This window comes from Saimiri boliviensis, chromosome 5 (assembly GCF_048565385.1).
Source record: "Saimiri boliviensis isolate mSaiBol1 chromosome 5, mSaiBol1.pri, whole genome shotgun sequence".
Lineage (NCBI taxonomy): Eukaryota > Metazoa > Chordata > Mammalia > Primates > Cebidae > Saimiri > Saimiri boliviensis.
The window spans coordinates 14,216,324-14,233,189 of record NC_133453.1 but is presented as its reverse complement, the minus strand read 5'-3'; the positions used below and the strand labels follow the sequence as shown (position 1 = coordinate 14,233,189).

Genomic DNA, 16,866 nt, shown 5'->3' with positions numbered 1-16,866 from the left:
CCCAGTTAAAGCCCAGGCAGACAAACCCAGGAGCCAGACGAGCTCTCCTCTAGTGACCCCCGGGCCACAACTCCCGAGCTGGGCCCGCCACTACCCCTTGAATGCCACGCTCCCTCCACTGCCCCTCCCAGGCAGGTGCCCGGGCCCCGGGACAGCGGCTGCCCCGCCTATGGGCGCCTTACCTGGGGGGACGCCCGCAGCGCCGGGAGCGGTATCCTCACCGGCCCACGGGACGCGCACCTCCAGCCCCAGTCCACCCGCGCCCCGCTGCCTCTTCGCGGCGCTTTCGCTGCCAAGCCCGGCGGCCGCAAGTTGGAGGCGGGTTGGAGGCGGGGAAGGCGGACAGATGCACCGCCGCGGGCGCGGGAAGCAAGCAGGGCCTCCCGAGTGCAGACGCCCGCCGCGCCTCCCGCTTAATCTGGGCTGGGCCGCTGGCCACTCCCTCCACCCTGCGCAGTCACCTCCCCACCGCACACCCCCAAACTCCCCACCTCCGACCCGCACCCCACTTCCCCGCCTGGGCCCCGGACCTGGGGAGCATCACCTCCTTAACCCCTTACCCTGGATCCGCGCCCACCTGCCCCGCAGACGCCCAGCCCTTTCTCTCGCCTCCTGGGCACGACGCCCGGGTAGAAGGGACACTGCCTGGTAAGTTGGGAGGGAGGGGGTACGAGGGCGGGACCTAAGCCACGTCTTCCCTCCCTTGGAGCCACAACCAAAAAGCCTGAGTGGGGAGGGACGGACCGCGCGACCGAGCCCTACAAAACCCGCCCCGGTTGAGTGGCGAGGCGAGCTCTCCAGCCCGGGCTCCCGGAGCCGCGCTACGCAGGAGACGCTGCGACCTGAGAGCCTGCGGGTCCCCGGACTCGCTGGGGCTCTGAGCGAGCGCCCTCCATGAGCCCCCGGATGGCGCTCAGGCCGCAGGTGCTCCTGCTGCCGCTCCTGCTGGTGCTCCTGGCGGCGGCGAGTGCGGCCGGCAAGGTGAGTGGGGGCTGCGCGACCCCCACCCCCGCACTTCCATCCCCCCTCCCCGCGTCCGGGGGCCACGCTGGCCCCATCCGCAGCGGTGCGGTCGTGGAACGGCTACCGAGTTGGTGGCGGGGCTGTGGGCTCCACGCAGGTCCCGGGACAGGCAGCGGTAGCAGGCGAGCAAGTGGTGATGCCCCGGAACAGGTGGAATGCGTGAGGCTGGGGGAAGAGGCGAGGAGGGGGCTTGTCCAGTGCCTAGGGGTCAGGGATGTAGGGGACAGGCCTCCAAAGGTCAGTAAATTAAAAAATAGACACATAGATAATCGCCAAGGATGATATGTGAGAACACCGGATGTGGAGATGCAGGGTGTCACGCTGGTGAATCAAAGCAAGCGGCTTGGCTGAGAGCACAGAGGGCTGGCAGGAGACACCTGAAGGGAGTCCCATCCGCCACTTCCTAGCTGGGACCTCGCAGGAAACTCTGACCTCTCTGGGGTTCAGTTTCTTCCTTGCAAAACTTGCCCTCCTGTGTTCCTTTGCTATTGTTGGGGAAAGCAAATGCACTCGCTGTAAAATGAAGAGCGCCTTAGAAATAGAACTCAGGTTAGAATCAATTAAGCAATCTGTCACTTCGATTTGATTGTTAACTTGGAAGTTGAGTGAAATTGGATTTATTTAAATCCACCAGGTATTTCTTATTCTTTGCCATTAAAGAGAAATCGAATGTCCTTGAAAGGATTGTGCCTCCTAGAGTTGACTCACTTGATTTTACCTTGTGAAAGTGACTTTAACTTTTCAGATGCTTTATTTTTGCCCTTCAAAAAGTTTATTTGGGTGACAACGTGGCATAGTAAATTTCATTTCCAAGGATGAGATGTTTTTACAAATTTTATAATTGAGATTATGATTGGAAATGAATGGTCACAGAAGTATTTATATGTGTTACATGAAAAGAATTTTAGAACCTAGGGTCGCATCTAAGTTTTTCTTATTTAAATTGCTATCACTATATTGCAGACATTATAGATGAAACTATAAAAGCCCTCTCTGACCACCCCCGTACTTCTCCCCATTTCCCTGACTTCCAAGAGGTATCCACTTCACCACTTTCATGTTTTTTTCCAAACATTTTCCATGCATTTACACGCACTTATATGAACCCACAAACTATGTATGTTTTCGTTGGCTTTTTAACATAACTGATACCGTGCTGTATTCCTTTGAAACCTGTAGACCAGTCCATGTCAGTATTTAAGATCTTCCTGTTTTTCTTTTTGCTTTGTTGCAAAGTTTTTCACAATATGCCAAAGTTAACTGAACCATTTCCCTATCAGTTTACATTTAGGTTTCACATTAGAATGTGAAACTCGCTGTTTCACATTCTAAAGGACATTTGTAATCCATGTAATCTTCATGCAGCTGGTTCTAACGAAAACGCACTTTGCATGGATTAGGAATTCTCAGCATTTAAAAATAGGAATTCCCAGTATTTAAGTACTACTGGGCATGAAAGATGAGACTCATGCAAGTCAGTGGGTATTATCTACCAGCTTTAACCAGGAACAACAACAACAAAAAAATTCAAAAAAGCAAAATCCTAAAGAAAATGTATGTTGTGGGAAAGCCTGGGGAAGAGCTCCAGAGCAGGGTTTGTACATGTTTCTGCATTTAGAAGAAGAGGAATGAGACTGGGAAAGGGGTGGGAGCATTGTACTTGTATAAGGATCAGCCTGAAAAAGTAATGCTTGGGGACCATGCAAACTCTAATCATACCATTTTCAATTCTGTTGTCATATTCCTTTATTATTTTTACATGTAAACTTTTCTGTTTTGAGTTTGGCCAAATCTTGGTGACTTCTTGCTGAAATTAATACATTTGTATTGTTTTTCTCAGCACTTGAAGTAACTCTTTCATTAAAAAGTTTTCAGAATTACCATTTCCAGTGTACCCACTGGGTTAGAGAGAAAATATGCCTTTGAAACAATGAAATGTGCCTTCATCTTGTAGAAAAAGGAATCACAACGTTAACTGATAATCAGGCAATGGGCACCAACATGGCTCCCTTCAGAGAAACTCTCTGTTGGGCAAGGCTGCTGACCACTCTGAGCCTCAGTTTTCTCATCTGTAAAATGAGAGAGCTGAAACCCCAATGGGGCCAGCAGGTGAAGTGATGAGTGAGGTGACAGGGTAACAGACAATCTTCAGAGCCAACTAATTGCTACCATGCTAGAATTCAAGTGCAATTGTGCCAGCGTCGCTTCAAGAGAGAAGCTGGGAATCCAGTTTTTATTAGAAATTTCTCTCATTCTAAATATTAGCAACTAAGCCAAAAACTTTACAAAAACATAGTGTGGGCCAAACAATGTATAAGTGAGAGCTAAATGTAGCTTTGGAGCCATTATATTTTATTATTTTTGTAGTTAAGGACATGTTTCACTCTAAATTTTTTTTCAGTTTTACTTTAGCATTTCTCAAAACGGGGAAATCACAGTGGTGTTGACTCTACATGCTAAGTTTGTTTAGTCAGGATGGAACTGTCCACCCACACAATTTGTACTGATGTGCCCAGAATGAAATACCTCTGCTGCTTTGCACAGGCATCCAGTTCCAGGCCAGCTGCCCAATGCATCCCCAGGTTTTACAGCTGTCAGGGATCAGCTCACCCACTTGAGACAGGGAGGCATTTTGCTGTTGTCTCAGGCAACAGACCTGGGAGTGGAAGTATAGAAAGCCCCATTTTTGATTGCTGGATGAGGTCAGGTTCACACATTAAGGTATCATGGTTTATCCTTCTTTTTGCTTTAGCATTCCAGACAGGGCAGCAATATGGGAAGGAAATATCAAAAGTTGAAAAACAACTGCATTTGGGGAGGATGCTTTCTCACTGGACTTCATTTTCAAATTTAAACACTTTCAGTTAAATTAGAAAACAAAAAATAATGGAACAGACAGCAACTTCTCTACCCCTGAGATTAAGCAAGTTATTAATATACTTTGACTTGTTTGCTCTCTGACTTCTTACTTTAGGAAAAAAATCAGAATACAGAAAGTCATACACACATTCTTTACTCCATCTTTCATCCCCAAAAGTTTATGTATGTAATTCCCCTGCACAATTTTATACTTTGTGTGTGTGTGTGTGTTCTCCATAAAAAATAAGTATTACTGTTTTGTGGTCTTTCAAATGTAATAAATAGTTTCACATTATACATATCCATTGGAGCTTGCTTTTTATCACTCCATATTGTTTTTAGATTTTATCCACGTTGATACATACAGATGTGATGTATTTGTAGTAATAGTTGCTGCATAGTATCCAGTTATATAAAGTATGGTTTATTTTTCCATTCCCCTAAACAAAGTAAGCTTGTCTTTATATTTTCATTTTATAAAGTTGCAATGTTTATTTTGCTATATGCACCATTATGACAACTAGAATTTGAATTCCTTAGTGGTTCATAAAGAAAACATATTTGAAATATATTAGGAATTGACAAGTTCATCTGCAAAAGGGTTGTGCCGACAAGGTACCAGAGTGCCTATTTCCCTATATCTTTGGCAAAGTTTGGTGTGCTTAGATGTTAATGGTGTGAAATGAGATCTGGTTTTGACTAGTGAGTTTGTAAACTTTTTCGTATTTTAACCGGCCGTTTACATTCTCTCAGTGTGAGCTGCATAATACAACTTTCTGCCTGTTTACCTAGCGAACTTTGCCTTTTTGTTGCTAATTGGAAGTTATTTATATATTTAGATACAAAACTTTTGTCATTAAAGTGTATAGCAAGTATTTTATTCCAATCTTTGGTTCATCTTTGAGTTATTGGTGCTTTAATGTATAATACTGTTTTCACTATAATCTCAAACTTACCTTTTTTTTTGTTGTTGACATTTTGTCTTTTGTACCCTGTCAAATTTTTTTTTCCTTTCCTAAGATTATAAGAATGTTCTTCTACATTAAAAAAAAAAGTTTCATAGTTTAATGCTTTTACATTTAGATCTCTTAATCCTGGAATTATTTTCTACTTATGAGATCTAGTTTTATCTATTCCCATGTAGATGACAGATTGTCCCAACATTTTAAATCAAATAGTATTCTCTTTCCTTCTTTGTTCTGCAGTGTTCTAGCTGCAAACATGTATCCCACGTACCCATTCATATGTGGGTCTATTTGTAAGTTCTCTATTCCATTCTTCCAATTTTTTTTGGTCCCTCCACCAATACCACTCTGTTTTTGATCACTATCTTTATATTAAATCTATATACGGTAGGACAACTAGAAGAAAGAACAGTTATCCCTGTCATTATTATTCTTTAAATTTATTACAAGTATTCTTTCTTCTTTGCTCTTCTGGCTGAATTTTAGCATCTGCACATCAAAGGTCCATCAAAGATTCCTGTGGGATGTTAACCGGCATTGCATTGAACATATCAGTTAACTGTTTGTTGCTGAAGTATAAACACATGGGTGGTGCACAGAAATGTTACTGATTTTTAATTTCTGATGTTGAGTCAAGCAATCGTATTGAATTTTTTTATTTCTAATAGTTTGTAGATACTCTTAGATTTTTAATGTAACTAGTCACATTGTCAGTGAAACAGTTTTTCTTCCTTTGTAATCTCTTTTTTTCCTTGTGTTACTGTGCTGACCAGCTGTATTAGTCTGTTTTCCTGCTGCTGATAATGACATACAGGAGACTTGGTAATTTATATTTAAAAAAACAAAAAGAGGCTTAATGGACTCACAGTTCCACGTGGCTAGGGAGGCCTCACAATCATGGCAGAACAAGGAACATCTTACATGGTGCCAGGCAAGAGAGAAAGACAGCCAAGTGAAAGGGGAAACCCTTTATAAAAACATCAGATCTCATGAGATTTATTCATATCACAAGAAACCACCGCCATGATTCAATTATCTCCCACCGCCATGATTCAATTATCTCCCACCAAATCCCTCCCACAACACTTGGGAATTATGGGAGCTACAATTCAAGATGAGATTTGGGTGGGGACACAGCCAAACCACACGACTAGCACTTCGGTGCAATGCTAAATAAAAGCAGTAACAGTATATATATTTTTCTCATTACTAAAGTTAGAGGAAATATTTCTAACATTTTATTAAGTATGATTTTTTCTGTAGCGTTTTAATAATTCTCCTTATCAGGTTATGGAGTTTCACTCCCTAATATTACTGTCATTGTTCTACTTGATGACTGGATGTTAATGTTATCATTTATTTCATCTGCATCTATTTTAAGAAAATCGTATATTCTTTAGTCAGTCAAATTAATTTATTGTAGCAAATTAATTTATTTTTACAATAACCATCCTTGGATTCCTGTGGGTCAAAATCTAGTCATAATGTCTCTTCATAAAACATATCCTATTATTAAACATGGCACAAATATGGAAAAGTGCATTAACAAATGTAGCATGTAATGGCTTATTAGGTGAATACCTACATAAAGACCATTAGGGTCAAGGAACAGCACACTGACAGCACCCAGAAGTCACTCTTGTATCTCTCTCAACCACAGTCCTTTCTTTTCCCTGAAAGAAACTAGAATCTGACTTCTAATCATCATTTCCTTGCTTTTTAAAATATCTTTATCATCTAAATACTTGATTCCAAGTGCTGTATTTTGGTTCTGCCTGTTCTGAACTTTATGTATATAGATTCACACACTGTGAGATAGCACAAGTAAATTCCTAGTGCCATGCTCAGGGCATAAATGTAGCTAACACAGGAGTGGGCGCCTGTGAGAGTCCACCTAAGACATATATGCTGTGGCCGTGCCGTATGCTTGCTGACACCTCTAAACAGGAAAGTTGAGATCTTAAATAACTGTTGTGTATGATGGAGCAAAATCGGCATATGCTTTGCTTTGTGGAATGAAACTGTTGGCTTGAGCTGCCATGACAAAATACCATAGATAGAGTGGCTTAAACAGCCATTTATTTCTCACAGTTCTGGAGGCTGGAACGTCCAAGATCGGGGTCCCAAATTCTTATTGGTGGTGAATCCATGTGGGTCTGCAGCAACCTCAATTCTTGCCTGCTCAGAAGAAAGAATCCAATTGAGAGGCAGAAGGCAGAAGGCAGGAGGAGAGACCAAGGCAAGTTTTAGAGCAGGAGTGAAAGTTTATCAGAAAGTTTTACAGCAGGAATGAAAGAAAGGAAAGTACACTTGGAAGAGGACCAAGCAGGCAACTTGAAAGGCAAGTGCCTGGTTTCAACTTTAACTTAGGGTTTCATACCTTGGCATACTTCCGGGGTCTTGTGTCCCTTGTCTCCTGATTCTTCCCTTGGGGCGGGCTGTCCACATGCGCAGTGGCCTGCCCTTCAGAGGGGAGCATGCGCAGTGTGTTTACCGGAGTTGTACGCATGTCCGTTTGAGGCGTTCTTCCCTTACTGGTGGAATGTCCGTGGAAGGTCATATCCTAGTTAAAGTCAGCCATTTTGCCTCTTAATGTGCATGCTTGAGCCCACTCTCCCAACTCCTGAGATTTTATCAGGGAGATGCTGCTAATCACCTTCAGGTGTTTTTTTTATTTCTTGGGAGACTGCCTTTCCTTGGCACTGGCTGCAACCAATTATTTACAAAGACTGTTCAACAACCACCTGACCATCATATGATAGTTGCCTGAGATTCCTGATGAGGCAGGGGCCCTCTCCTGCCCTGCTCATGCCTGACTAGCTACCTTCAGTAACAAAATGCCTAGGTGCTGGTAAGGGTCTTCCTTCTGGCTTACAGACTGCTGACTTCTCACTGTATCCTCACATAGTAGTTGTGAAGAGGGGGAGAGCTACTGCCTGGTTTCTTCGTTGTTGTTGTTGTTGTTGTTGTTGTTGTTGTTGTTGTTTTTTGAGATGGAGACTTGCTCTGTCGCATGCCAGAATGCAGTGGCATGATCTCGGTTCACTGTAACCTCCACCTCCCAGGTTCAAGTGATTCTCCTGCCTCAGCCTCCTGCATAGCTGGGATTACAGACGTGTGCCACCACGCCCAGCTAATTTTGTATTTTAAGTAGAGATGGGGTTTCATCATTTTGGCCAGGCTAGTCTGGAATTCCTGACTTCAGGTGGTCTGCCCGCCTTGGCCTCCCGAAGTGCTGGGATTACAGGCGTGAGCCACCACACCTAGCCTGCTTTCTTCTGATAAGGGCACAAATCCCTTCATGAACATTTCACCCTTCTGACATCATCTAAGCCTAATTACCTTCAAAGGCCCCACTTCCAAAGACCGTTGTCTTAGCCTTATAGATTCAACTTAGGAATTTAGAGGGATAGAAACTTTCAGTCTGTAGCGTTCTATCCCTTCTCTCAAGATTTATTACAAACAGAAAGAAGGCCTTAAAGCTCTTTAACTGAAAAAATGACTTAAAGCAAAGCTACTAAATGAAGCAGGAAAAGCTCGGAGAGTAAACTTAACCTGTAACAATCACAGTCTAAAATGTTAATTTTATATAATTTCTATAATAAAACTTCTCAGTGTTAGACATCAATGGGAAATAGAACTATTAATAAAAATCTTTCAATACAACAGAAAACTCTTTGCTCTTCTTAGCAAAAAGGATCACACAGAAGCTTCACTTTATGGTGATGAAATAAGTACAAATCTGGTAAGAAAACACCTTACTCCAGGTTCCACGTTGATCTCCCAAAATGTAGTCCTTGGCTCTGGTTTCCTCAAAGTAGCTGTGTCAGTCTGTCCATTCTTCCAGGTGTTCTTCATGTAAATGCTAATTATGGCCTCAGGTTTCGGGGCCATTTCTCTAACCAAGACTAAATTAAATTACATTGGTGCTATCATTTTCCACTTCACACACCTACAAAACTCCAGGTAAACATCTGTGTCCATGCTATACAATAGAAACATGATGTGAGCCATGACAAGCTTCATATGTCATTTTTAATTTGAAATTTTCTAGTAGCCACATTAAAAAATAGAAATGGGGGCCGGGTGCGGTGGCTCACGCCTGTAATCCCGGCACTTTGGGAGGCCAAGTTGGGCCAATAACGAGGTCAAGAGATCGAGACCATCCTGGCCAACATGGTGAAACCTCGTCTCTACTAAAAAATACAAAAATTAGCTGGGCATGGTGGCATGCGCCTGTAGTCCCAGCTACTCAGGAGGCTGAGGCAGGAGAATTGCTTGAATCCAGGAGGCGGAGATTGCAGTGAGCCAAGATTGTGCCACTGCACTCCAGCCTGGCGCCTGGTAACAAAGCAAGACTCTGTCACACAAAAAAATAAAGATGGATGAAATTAATTTTAATATGTTTTATTTATACCAACACATCTGTAATATTGTTTTGATATGTAATTACTATTGAAAATATTAATGAGATCTTTTACAAACTTTTTTTCCTATTAAGTCTTCAAGATCTGGTATATATTTTGTACTTACTTCCAGAACATCTCAATTCAGATGAGCCACATTATCAAGCACCTGTAGCCATATGTAGCCCAGCTAATTTTTGTATCTGAAAATGATGACAATGTATTTATAGCAGATAAAGTGCTTCATATAGTGCCTGGTACAGAATGCATATCCAGCTTTTATAGTCTAGAGACTATTTGATTATTATTATTATTAATCATTATTTTGAGATAGAGTCTTGCTCTGTCACCCAGGCTGGAGTGCAGTGGCAAGATCTTGGCTCACTGCAACCTCCACCTCCCAGGTACAAGCAATCCTCCTACCTCAGCCTCCCAAGTAGCTGCTATTACAGGCACCTGTCACTATGCCTGGCTAATTTTTGTATTTTTAGTAGAGATGGGGTCTCACCATGTTGGCCAGGCTGATCTCAAACTCCTGACTTGAAGTGATCTGCTCACTTTGGTCTCCCAAAGTGCTTGGATCACAGGCATGAGCCACCATGCCCAGCTCAGCAACTATTATTTTATTGTCATTACTATTCAATGCCAGATACTAGGATAGAAGACATAGGCACTAGGCTAGGTGCTGAAGACTCACTGGTAAACAAAACAGTCCGAATCCCCAGCCATGCTGGAGTTAGAAAGTAGCAGCCCAGTAAACCAACAAATGTGTAACATCAGATTATGGTGCTGCAGGAGAGGATAGGATGTGGTGATGGAGAAGAAGACTTTTTAGCAGTGGTCAGGGAAGCAGACTGAGGCTGGACATGGTGACAACCTTGTGGAGGCCTGAGGGATGTGGTGCCGGACAGGGCCTCTCAAAAGTGGAGAAAGGCTAGAAACTTCCAATTTTACCACTCCTGGGTTGTCAAATAATAAAACCAGGCCACGGGCAGTGGCTTATGCCTGTAATTCCAGCACTTTTGGAGGCCAAGGTGGGCACATCACCTGAGGTCAGGAGTTTGAGACTAGCCTTGCCAAAATGGTGAAACCCCGTCTCTACTAAAAATACAAAATTAGCTGAGCATGGTGATACACACCTGTGGTCCTAGCTACTCAGGAGGCTGAGGCAGGAGAATCACTTGAACCTGGGCATCTAAAGTTACAGTGAACCAAGATCATGCCACTGCACTCCAGCTTGGGCAATGGAGTGAGACTCCATCTCAAAAAAGTAAAATAAAATTTAAAAACCAAGACCAACAGAGCTTTCGAAATAAACAAATAACATGAAATTTTAAAAACTGAGTTTATTTACTGATCACAAAGGGAAGTCCTGGCCCTGAGTATTTTGCTCCAGGTGAGATGGGGGATGGGACACGGGGAGTCAGGGTACCACAGAGGAGGCAGGTCTGTCGTGGTTATGCTAACTGAGGATTGAGCGTTGCTGGAGGAATAGGGTACAATAAGTCCTCAGGCCTCTCTATGGCTGTCTATGGTATAATTTTAATGTTTACATTTAGCAAATCAAAATTTTAGCAAAAGAGATACAATGCATTGTTTTTGTGCCATTCCCAAGACATTGGTAATGAATTCACAGTGTGGTTCAGGGATGAGCCCACATATAAAATGGTGCGATGGAAACATTCTTCTTTCATTCCTGTAGACATATCTCTGCCTTCTCTCCTCAGTCTCATTGGGATGGGTGTGAATTTGCCAAATGTGGCTGTGAAGCCCAGAGCAAGAATGCCAAGCTAGGACAAAGAGCCCTTATCCCAGCTGACACAGGACCAGGCCAGAGAGGACTTTAACACAGAGAAAGATGAAATCCAGTTAAGGACATGGAAGAAGAGAGAGGAGCTCCTCAGAACAAGAGGAGGGAAAGAGAGCCAGTCTAGATCAACATGGTAATTGCCCAGTCTGTCCCAGTTAATTGATTTGGTACCATTAATTTGATAATCATTTATGTACATATAGAAGGTTAAAACTTCACCCCACTTCTAGTGCTTCGTACATATAATATCCGACTATCAAAAATGTTTCTTGACTCTTCCTAGTGTATAAAAATAAATATTTCTACATACCATGGTTGGTATTATATATGAGTGTGTACATGTAAATTTGCACACACGTATATTTGAAGAATAGTTTATATTCTCAGCATTTTGATATTAATGATTGCAGTGAGATAATGACTTTAAAGTTTGTAGCCTTCAGAGTGATTTGAAACAAAGCCATACAAAAATCTTTTATTTTTCTAGCAGCAGTTTTAGGCTAAGTTAGGAATTTTCCATTTTTAATCTTAAAGATCCACGTTTGTTAATTAGATTGTCTCTCCAAACTGGTTTCTTAGAGAAGTGATCCCAGTGTTTAAACATGAGTTCAAGTGTATTTAGAAACATTGGGAGATTTGTCGTTATGTAGACAAAACAGTCAGATCACTGGATTTTTTTTCCCACCGGGATATTTTTGCTGTTACATGACCTTCTTGAGGAAAAAAAAAGTTCCACAAGTGGGAAGTTGAAAAATCTGGAATATTCTTTCTTTATATCAAATGATGAAGTTTGTCTGGAGTGACCCAAGGCAACAAGGCAAGTTATTTATTTTCTTTGTTGAACCAGGATGATAGGATAATTTTATGCTGTTTGTTTATGTATGATATTGAGAAAGCTAAAGAGTTTGCTTGCTGGCTTAAAAAAAAAAGGTTATATGTGTTGTACAAAATTTGGAAAATGTCTAAAAGTATGAAAAGAAACAAAAATTAAAACTATTTATAATCATATTACCTAAAGAGGATTACTGTTAATATTTTGGTCTATTTCCTTCCAGATATTTTTTGCCACTCTGCTTTTTCCTCCTAACAAGAGACTGGTGAAAATTTTTTGTGTGTAATTCATTTTACTAAATATAATTTTTAAAAGTCCATAAAGAACTTTATTATAGATTGATACCGTAAGTTATGTAAGTAACATCCTCTTATTGAACATTTTGGTCATTTCCAATTTGGTATTTAGAAATACAGTAGTCCTCTCTTATCTCCTGTTTTGCTATTTGAGGTTTTACTTACCTGTAGTCAATGGGTTCCAAAATTATTCAGCAGAAAATTTCAGAAATAAACAATTCATAAGTTTTAAATGGTGCACTGTTCTTAGTAGCACGATGAAATCTCCCATTGTTCTGCGGTATCCCACCGGGGCATGAATTATCCCTTTTTCCAGCAGATCCGCTGTCTATGCTCCCTGCCCACAGGTCACTGAGTACCCTCTGGGTTATGAGAGTGACTCTCTCAGTATCGCAATGCTTGTGTTCAAATAGCTCTTGTTTTACTTAACAATGGTCCCAAATGCAAGACTTGTAATGTTGACCTTTGGGATATGCCAAAGAAAAGCCATAAAGTGCATTCTTTAAGTGAAAACGTGGAAGTTCTCAACTTAATAAGAAAAGGAAAAAATTGCATGCTGAGGCTGCTGAGATCTATGGTAAGAATAAATCTTCTATTCATGAAATTATGAAGAAGGAAAAAGAAAATTGGGCTGGGTGTGGTTCTCACAGCTGGAATCTCAGCACTTTGGGAGGCCAGGGCATTCAAGATTAACCTGGGTAATATAATGAGACCTCTCTACCAAAAATTTAAAAATTAGCTGGGCATGATGCCATGTGCTATAGTCCCAGCTACTCAAGAGGCTGAGGTCGGAGGATCACTTAAGCAGAGTGGAGGCTACAGTGAGCCAAGAGCACATCACTGCACTCTAGCCTGGGCAGCAGAGCGAGACCTTGTTTCAGAAAAAAAAAAAAGAAAGAAAAGAAATTTTTATATAGTATATATAGGATTCCATACAATCTGACATTTATTAAAATCGTATTTTAAATGATAATGTATGCAGATGCTTCTTACTAAATGTCTAATTTAGGTGATAAGGTAGTGCTTTTCTTTTCTTTCTTTCTTTCTTTTTTGAGATGGAGTCTCTCACTCTGTCACCCAGGCTAGAGTCCAGTGGTACCATCTCGGCTCACTGCAACCTCTGCCTTTTACGTTCAGGCAATTCTCATGCCTCAGCCTCCCGAGTAGCTGGGATTACAGGCACACACCACAGCATCCAGCTAATTTTTTTTGTATTTTTTAGTAGAGACTGGGTTTCACCATATTGGCCAGGCTGGTTTCGAACTACCAACCTCAGATGATCCACCCACCTTGGCCTCCCAAAGTGCTAGGTGTCATTCTTGATTTATAGGTGAGAGACTGATCCAATGATACTTACCATGATAGTGGAAAAAGTAGGCTTATAATTGGGATTTCTGGTTATGAGGATATTTGGTAGAACTTCTTCCTTTTTAAAAGAAAATTATCATTGTTATTATTATTTTGATACACAGCTTCACCTCACTCCGAGGCCCAGGCTAGTGTGCAGTGGTGCAATCTTGGCTCACTGCAGCCTCAACCTCCAGGGTTCAAGCAATCCTCCCTCCTCAGCCTTCCAAGTAGCTGGGACTATAGTTGCATGCCACCACACCTGGCTAATTTTTCTGTTTTTTGTAGACTATGGGTTTCTCCATTTTTCCCAGGCTAGTCTTGAACTCCTGCACTCAAGTGATTGGCCGGCCTCAGCCTTCCAAAGTGCTAGGTTTACAGGCATGAGTTACCATGCCTGGCCAGGACCCTTTCCAACCAAAAACTTCCCAGATAATTAAAAATGACTGTCAGATGCCGCTGTATTTACCATTTAAGTAATTAATATGTGACATAAATTTGAATTTTAAAATGTTTTGGTTGTCAATGATGACTGCCTCATGACATTTTAAAAAAATCATCGATTGGCCAGTCACAGTGGCTCACACCTGTAATTCCAGCACTTTGGGAGGCCAAGGTGGGCAGATACCAAGGTCTATAGATCGAGACCATCCTGGCCAACATGGTGAAACCCCATCTCTACTAAAAATACAAAAATTAGCTGGGCTTGGTGGTGTGCACCTGTAGTCCCAGCTACTCAGGAGGCTGAGGCAGGAGATTCGCTTGAATCCAGAAGGCAGAGGTTGCAGTGAGCCGAGATCGTGCCACTGCACTCCAGCCTGGCAACAGAGTGAGACTTGACTTTGCAATGAAAAATAGTTTAAACTGTGTCCACGTTGCTTCCCTTTATCAACTCCTTGAAGACAGCTGTCACATCTCATCCATCTTTGTGGTTCTAGCTCTTAACATCACACTTGGTATTTTATTAGACACAAAAACTAAAAAGTCAATAAAGAATTAGTTCTTTAATCTTTTGACAGAAGAATAAAACATTATTTTGGGACAAAATATTGAATGCTTCATTCATTCATTCATTCATTCATTCATTCAACAATGCAGCAAATACTTTACCATATCTTACTATGTGATGGGTACCGTGCTACATGCTGGGAACAAAGGGTGATAAAACTCCTGTGATCCCTTCTGTCTTCATGGAGTATGCCACCAAGTGAGGGTCTTAGATACATGTACAGAGTAATAGTAAAATTATGCATGCCCTAACAAGGTAAATATGGAAAAGCAAACTCTGAGTGGAGTTGAGAGGAAGCATAAGACTGGTAAATGTACTGAACTTGCAGGCATGATATTAAGCAAATTTGTAAGTTCAATGGAGCCAGGCAGCATTATAGTAAGACTTCAGTGGCTTGAAAACATAGTTTATTTTCAAAGTAAAGTGTTTAAAAATGTTGGTAATGAATTCAGAAAGCAACAAGTAGAGTTACTGGTTGGTGCTTTTACCATCTTCTAGTTTATGCCTCTGCTCAAGCCCTGGTCAGCGATTAGTAGCAGTGCTTCCAGGCTTACAGACATGGACTAGATTCTCATTTTGCCATCTTAGGCAAAAGCAGATCAGCAATCCCTTCCAAAAAGCAATAAAAACTGAGAACAGTGCAACCTCTGAAATCTTATGAGATGAAGTTCCAACTGATTGGAAGCAAGACTGTGTGTCCCACGCAGGTGCCAGTGCTCTCTAATTGCTACAGAAAGGCAGAAGACTGAGATTGGATTTATTGAGTACTGTCTGTGCCTGGGACTGTGCCCACGAAACCGTTCAGAGTTTCTACTCGCTGTGACCTGCTCAGGCCTTTCAGAGACGGAACATTCAGAGCCCATGTGACCTGAATGAGCAGCATCCCCACACCCTACAAGGGCAGTCATGCAGGCAAGGACATCTGAGGCACCCTGGGATCTAATAGAGGCAGTGCCCAGTAGCAGTAAGAGCCCTTCATCATGGTCCAGAAGAAAGACACTGTTGTGACCGTTTGGGGCAAGTCACTAAAATTCCAAGGCCACTCAAATTCAGATTCAGGTTCTGTTTCCTGAATCACAAAATGTGGCACATAAAATCTTCCCCTCCTATCTCCTGAAATAATACAATCTCATATTTTGCACACAGTCAAGCATTCCACAGATGCCAAGTATTACTGAGACAGGAATGAGATTCAATATCAGAAAAGCAATAGTCCAAATGTTTCTTATACTCATTTAATTCTCCTTTTATTTTGTGACCTAGTATCAACTTCCTGGAATGCATTAAGGAGTTTCTTGTTTTCAAAAATATTATTCAGTGCATTCTTTGTTTCTGGTATTTTCTAATAACATTATTTGAAACATCAGCAGAAATGGCATCCTCCCTTAGGACTATCCCGATTAAAAAATGAACAGGGTATTTACCTTACGCCATCCTGTGTAAATACTGATACTAAAACACACCCGGTGATTTCATCACTCTTACGGTGACTTTACCAGATACCTCAATGAAAGCACCTGTTAATAGAGATAAAATACCTGGTATAGAGATATTTCTGGGTAACATTAATATTAATATTATTAATGTTCTTATCTTTATAGAACTCTTTGACATGTATCTAAAAAAGAAGGCATGGAACAACCAACTTTGGTACAGAGCCTCCTTCAAATTCCATTAATAGGTAGTTGGCTGAATTGGGGTTGGCAATGTAAATTCATTTTGTGCCCATTCACTGAGTACTTAAGTGTGATGTACTCCTTTATGGAAACTCTTGAAATATCCTTCAGAGGATGAATCCTTGCGACGTTTCAAAATGAAGCCACTGCAACTAATTATTAGACTGAGCATAGCTCTTCTTTATAGCAGATCTTTTTTCCCTAACTACACATGTAATACACGTCATTTGTGAATATTTGAGATATATAGATAAAAGTAAAAAAAAATAATAATAGCTCCTCATATTAGAACCTGGGGATAACCAGTGAGAATATTTTGTATATTTGTATAAAAGTGAGATCATATGGCATGTGGTATTATGTATTCTGCTTTTCTGACATTATATTTTCTAACATAATTAAATATCCCTTAAAATGAAAGCATAATATTCTATGATGTTTGTATACCATAATTTAACCTAAAGTTTTTATATTTTTAACAAGGCTATGATGATTTTTGCCTACATATCTGATTTTTTAATAACATATAGAATTATTAATTAGAGTAATGGGTATAATTTTTTAATACTGTAAGTTTTCCTTGTCAAATAATAGATGCAGTTTTAATACTAATGAGAAAAAATAAATAAAATCACCCTAAATT

The 16,866-nt window shown here is 41.2% G+C and overlaps 1 protein-coding gene across 3 annotated transcripts in view; it reads left to right on the top strand.

Annotated features, from left to right (window-relative positions):
- Positions 1-712: 712 nt before the first annotated feature.
- Positions 713-16,866, top strand: part of COL4A3 (collagen type IV alpha 3 chain) — a 146,736-nt gene continuing 130,582 nt past the window's right edge. For all 3 annotated transcript variants that reach the window (XM_039469578.2, XM_003925461.4, XM_074398943.1), the window contains exon 1: positions 713-981. In XM_039469578.2, coding sequence (XP_039325512.2) covers positions 895-981 — 87 coding nt within the window. In that variant the 5' untranslated portion in view covers positions 713-894. The remainder of the gene's footprint in view (positions 982-16,866) is intronic.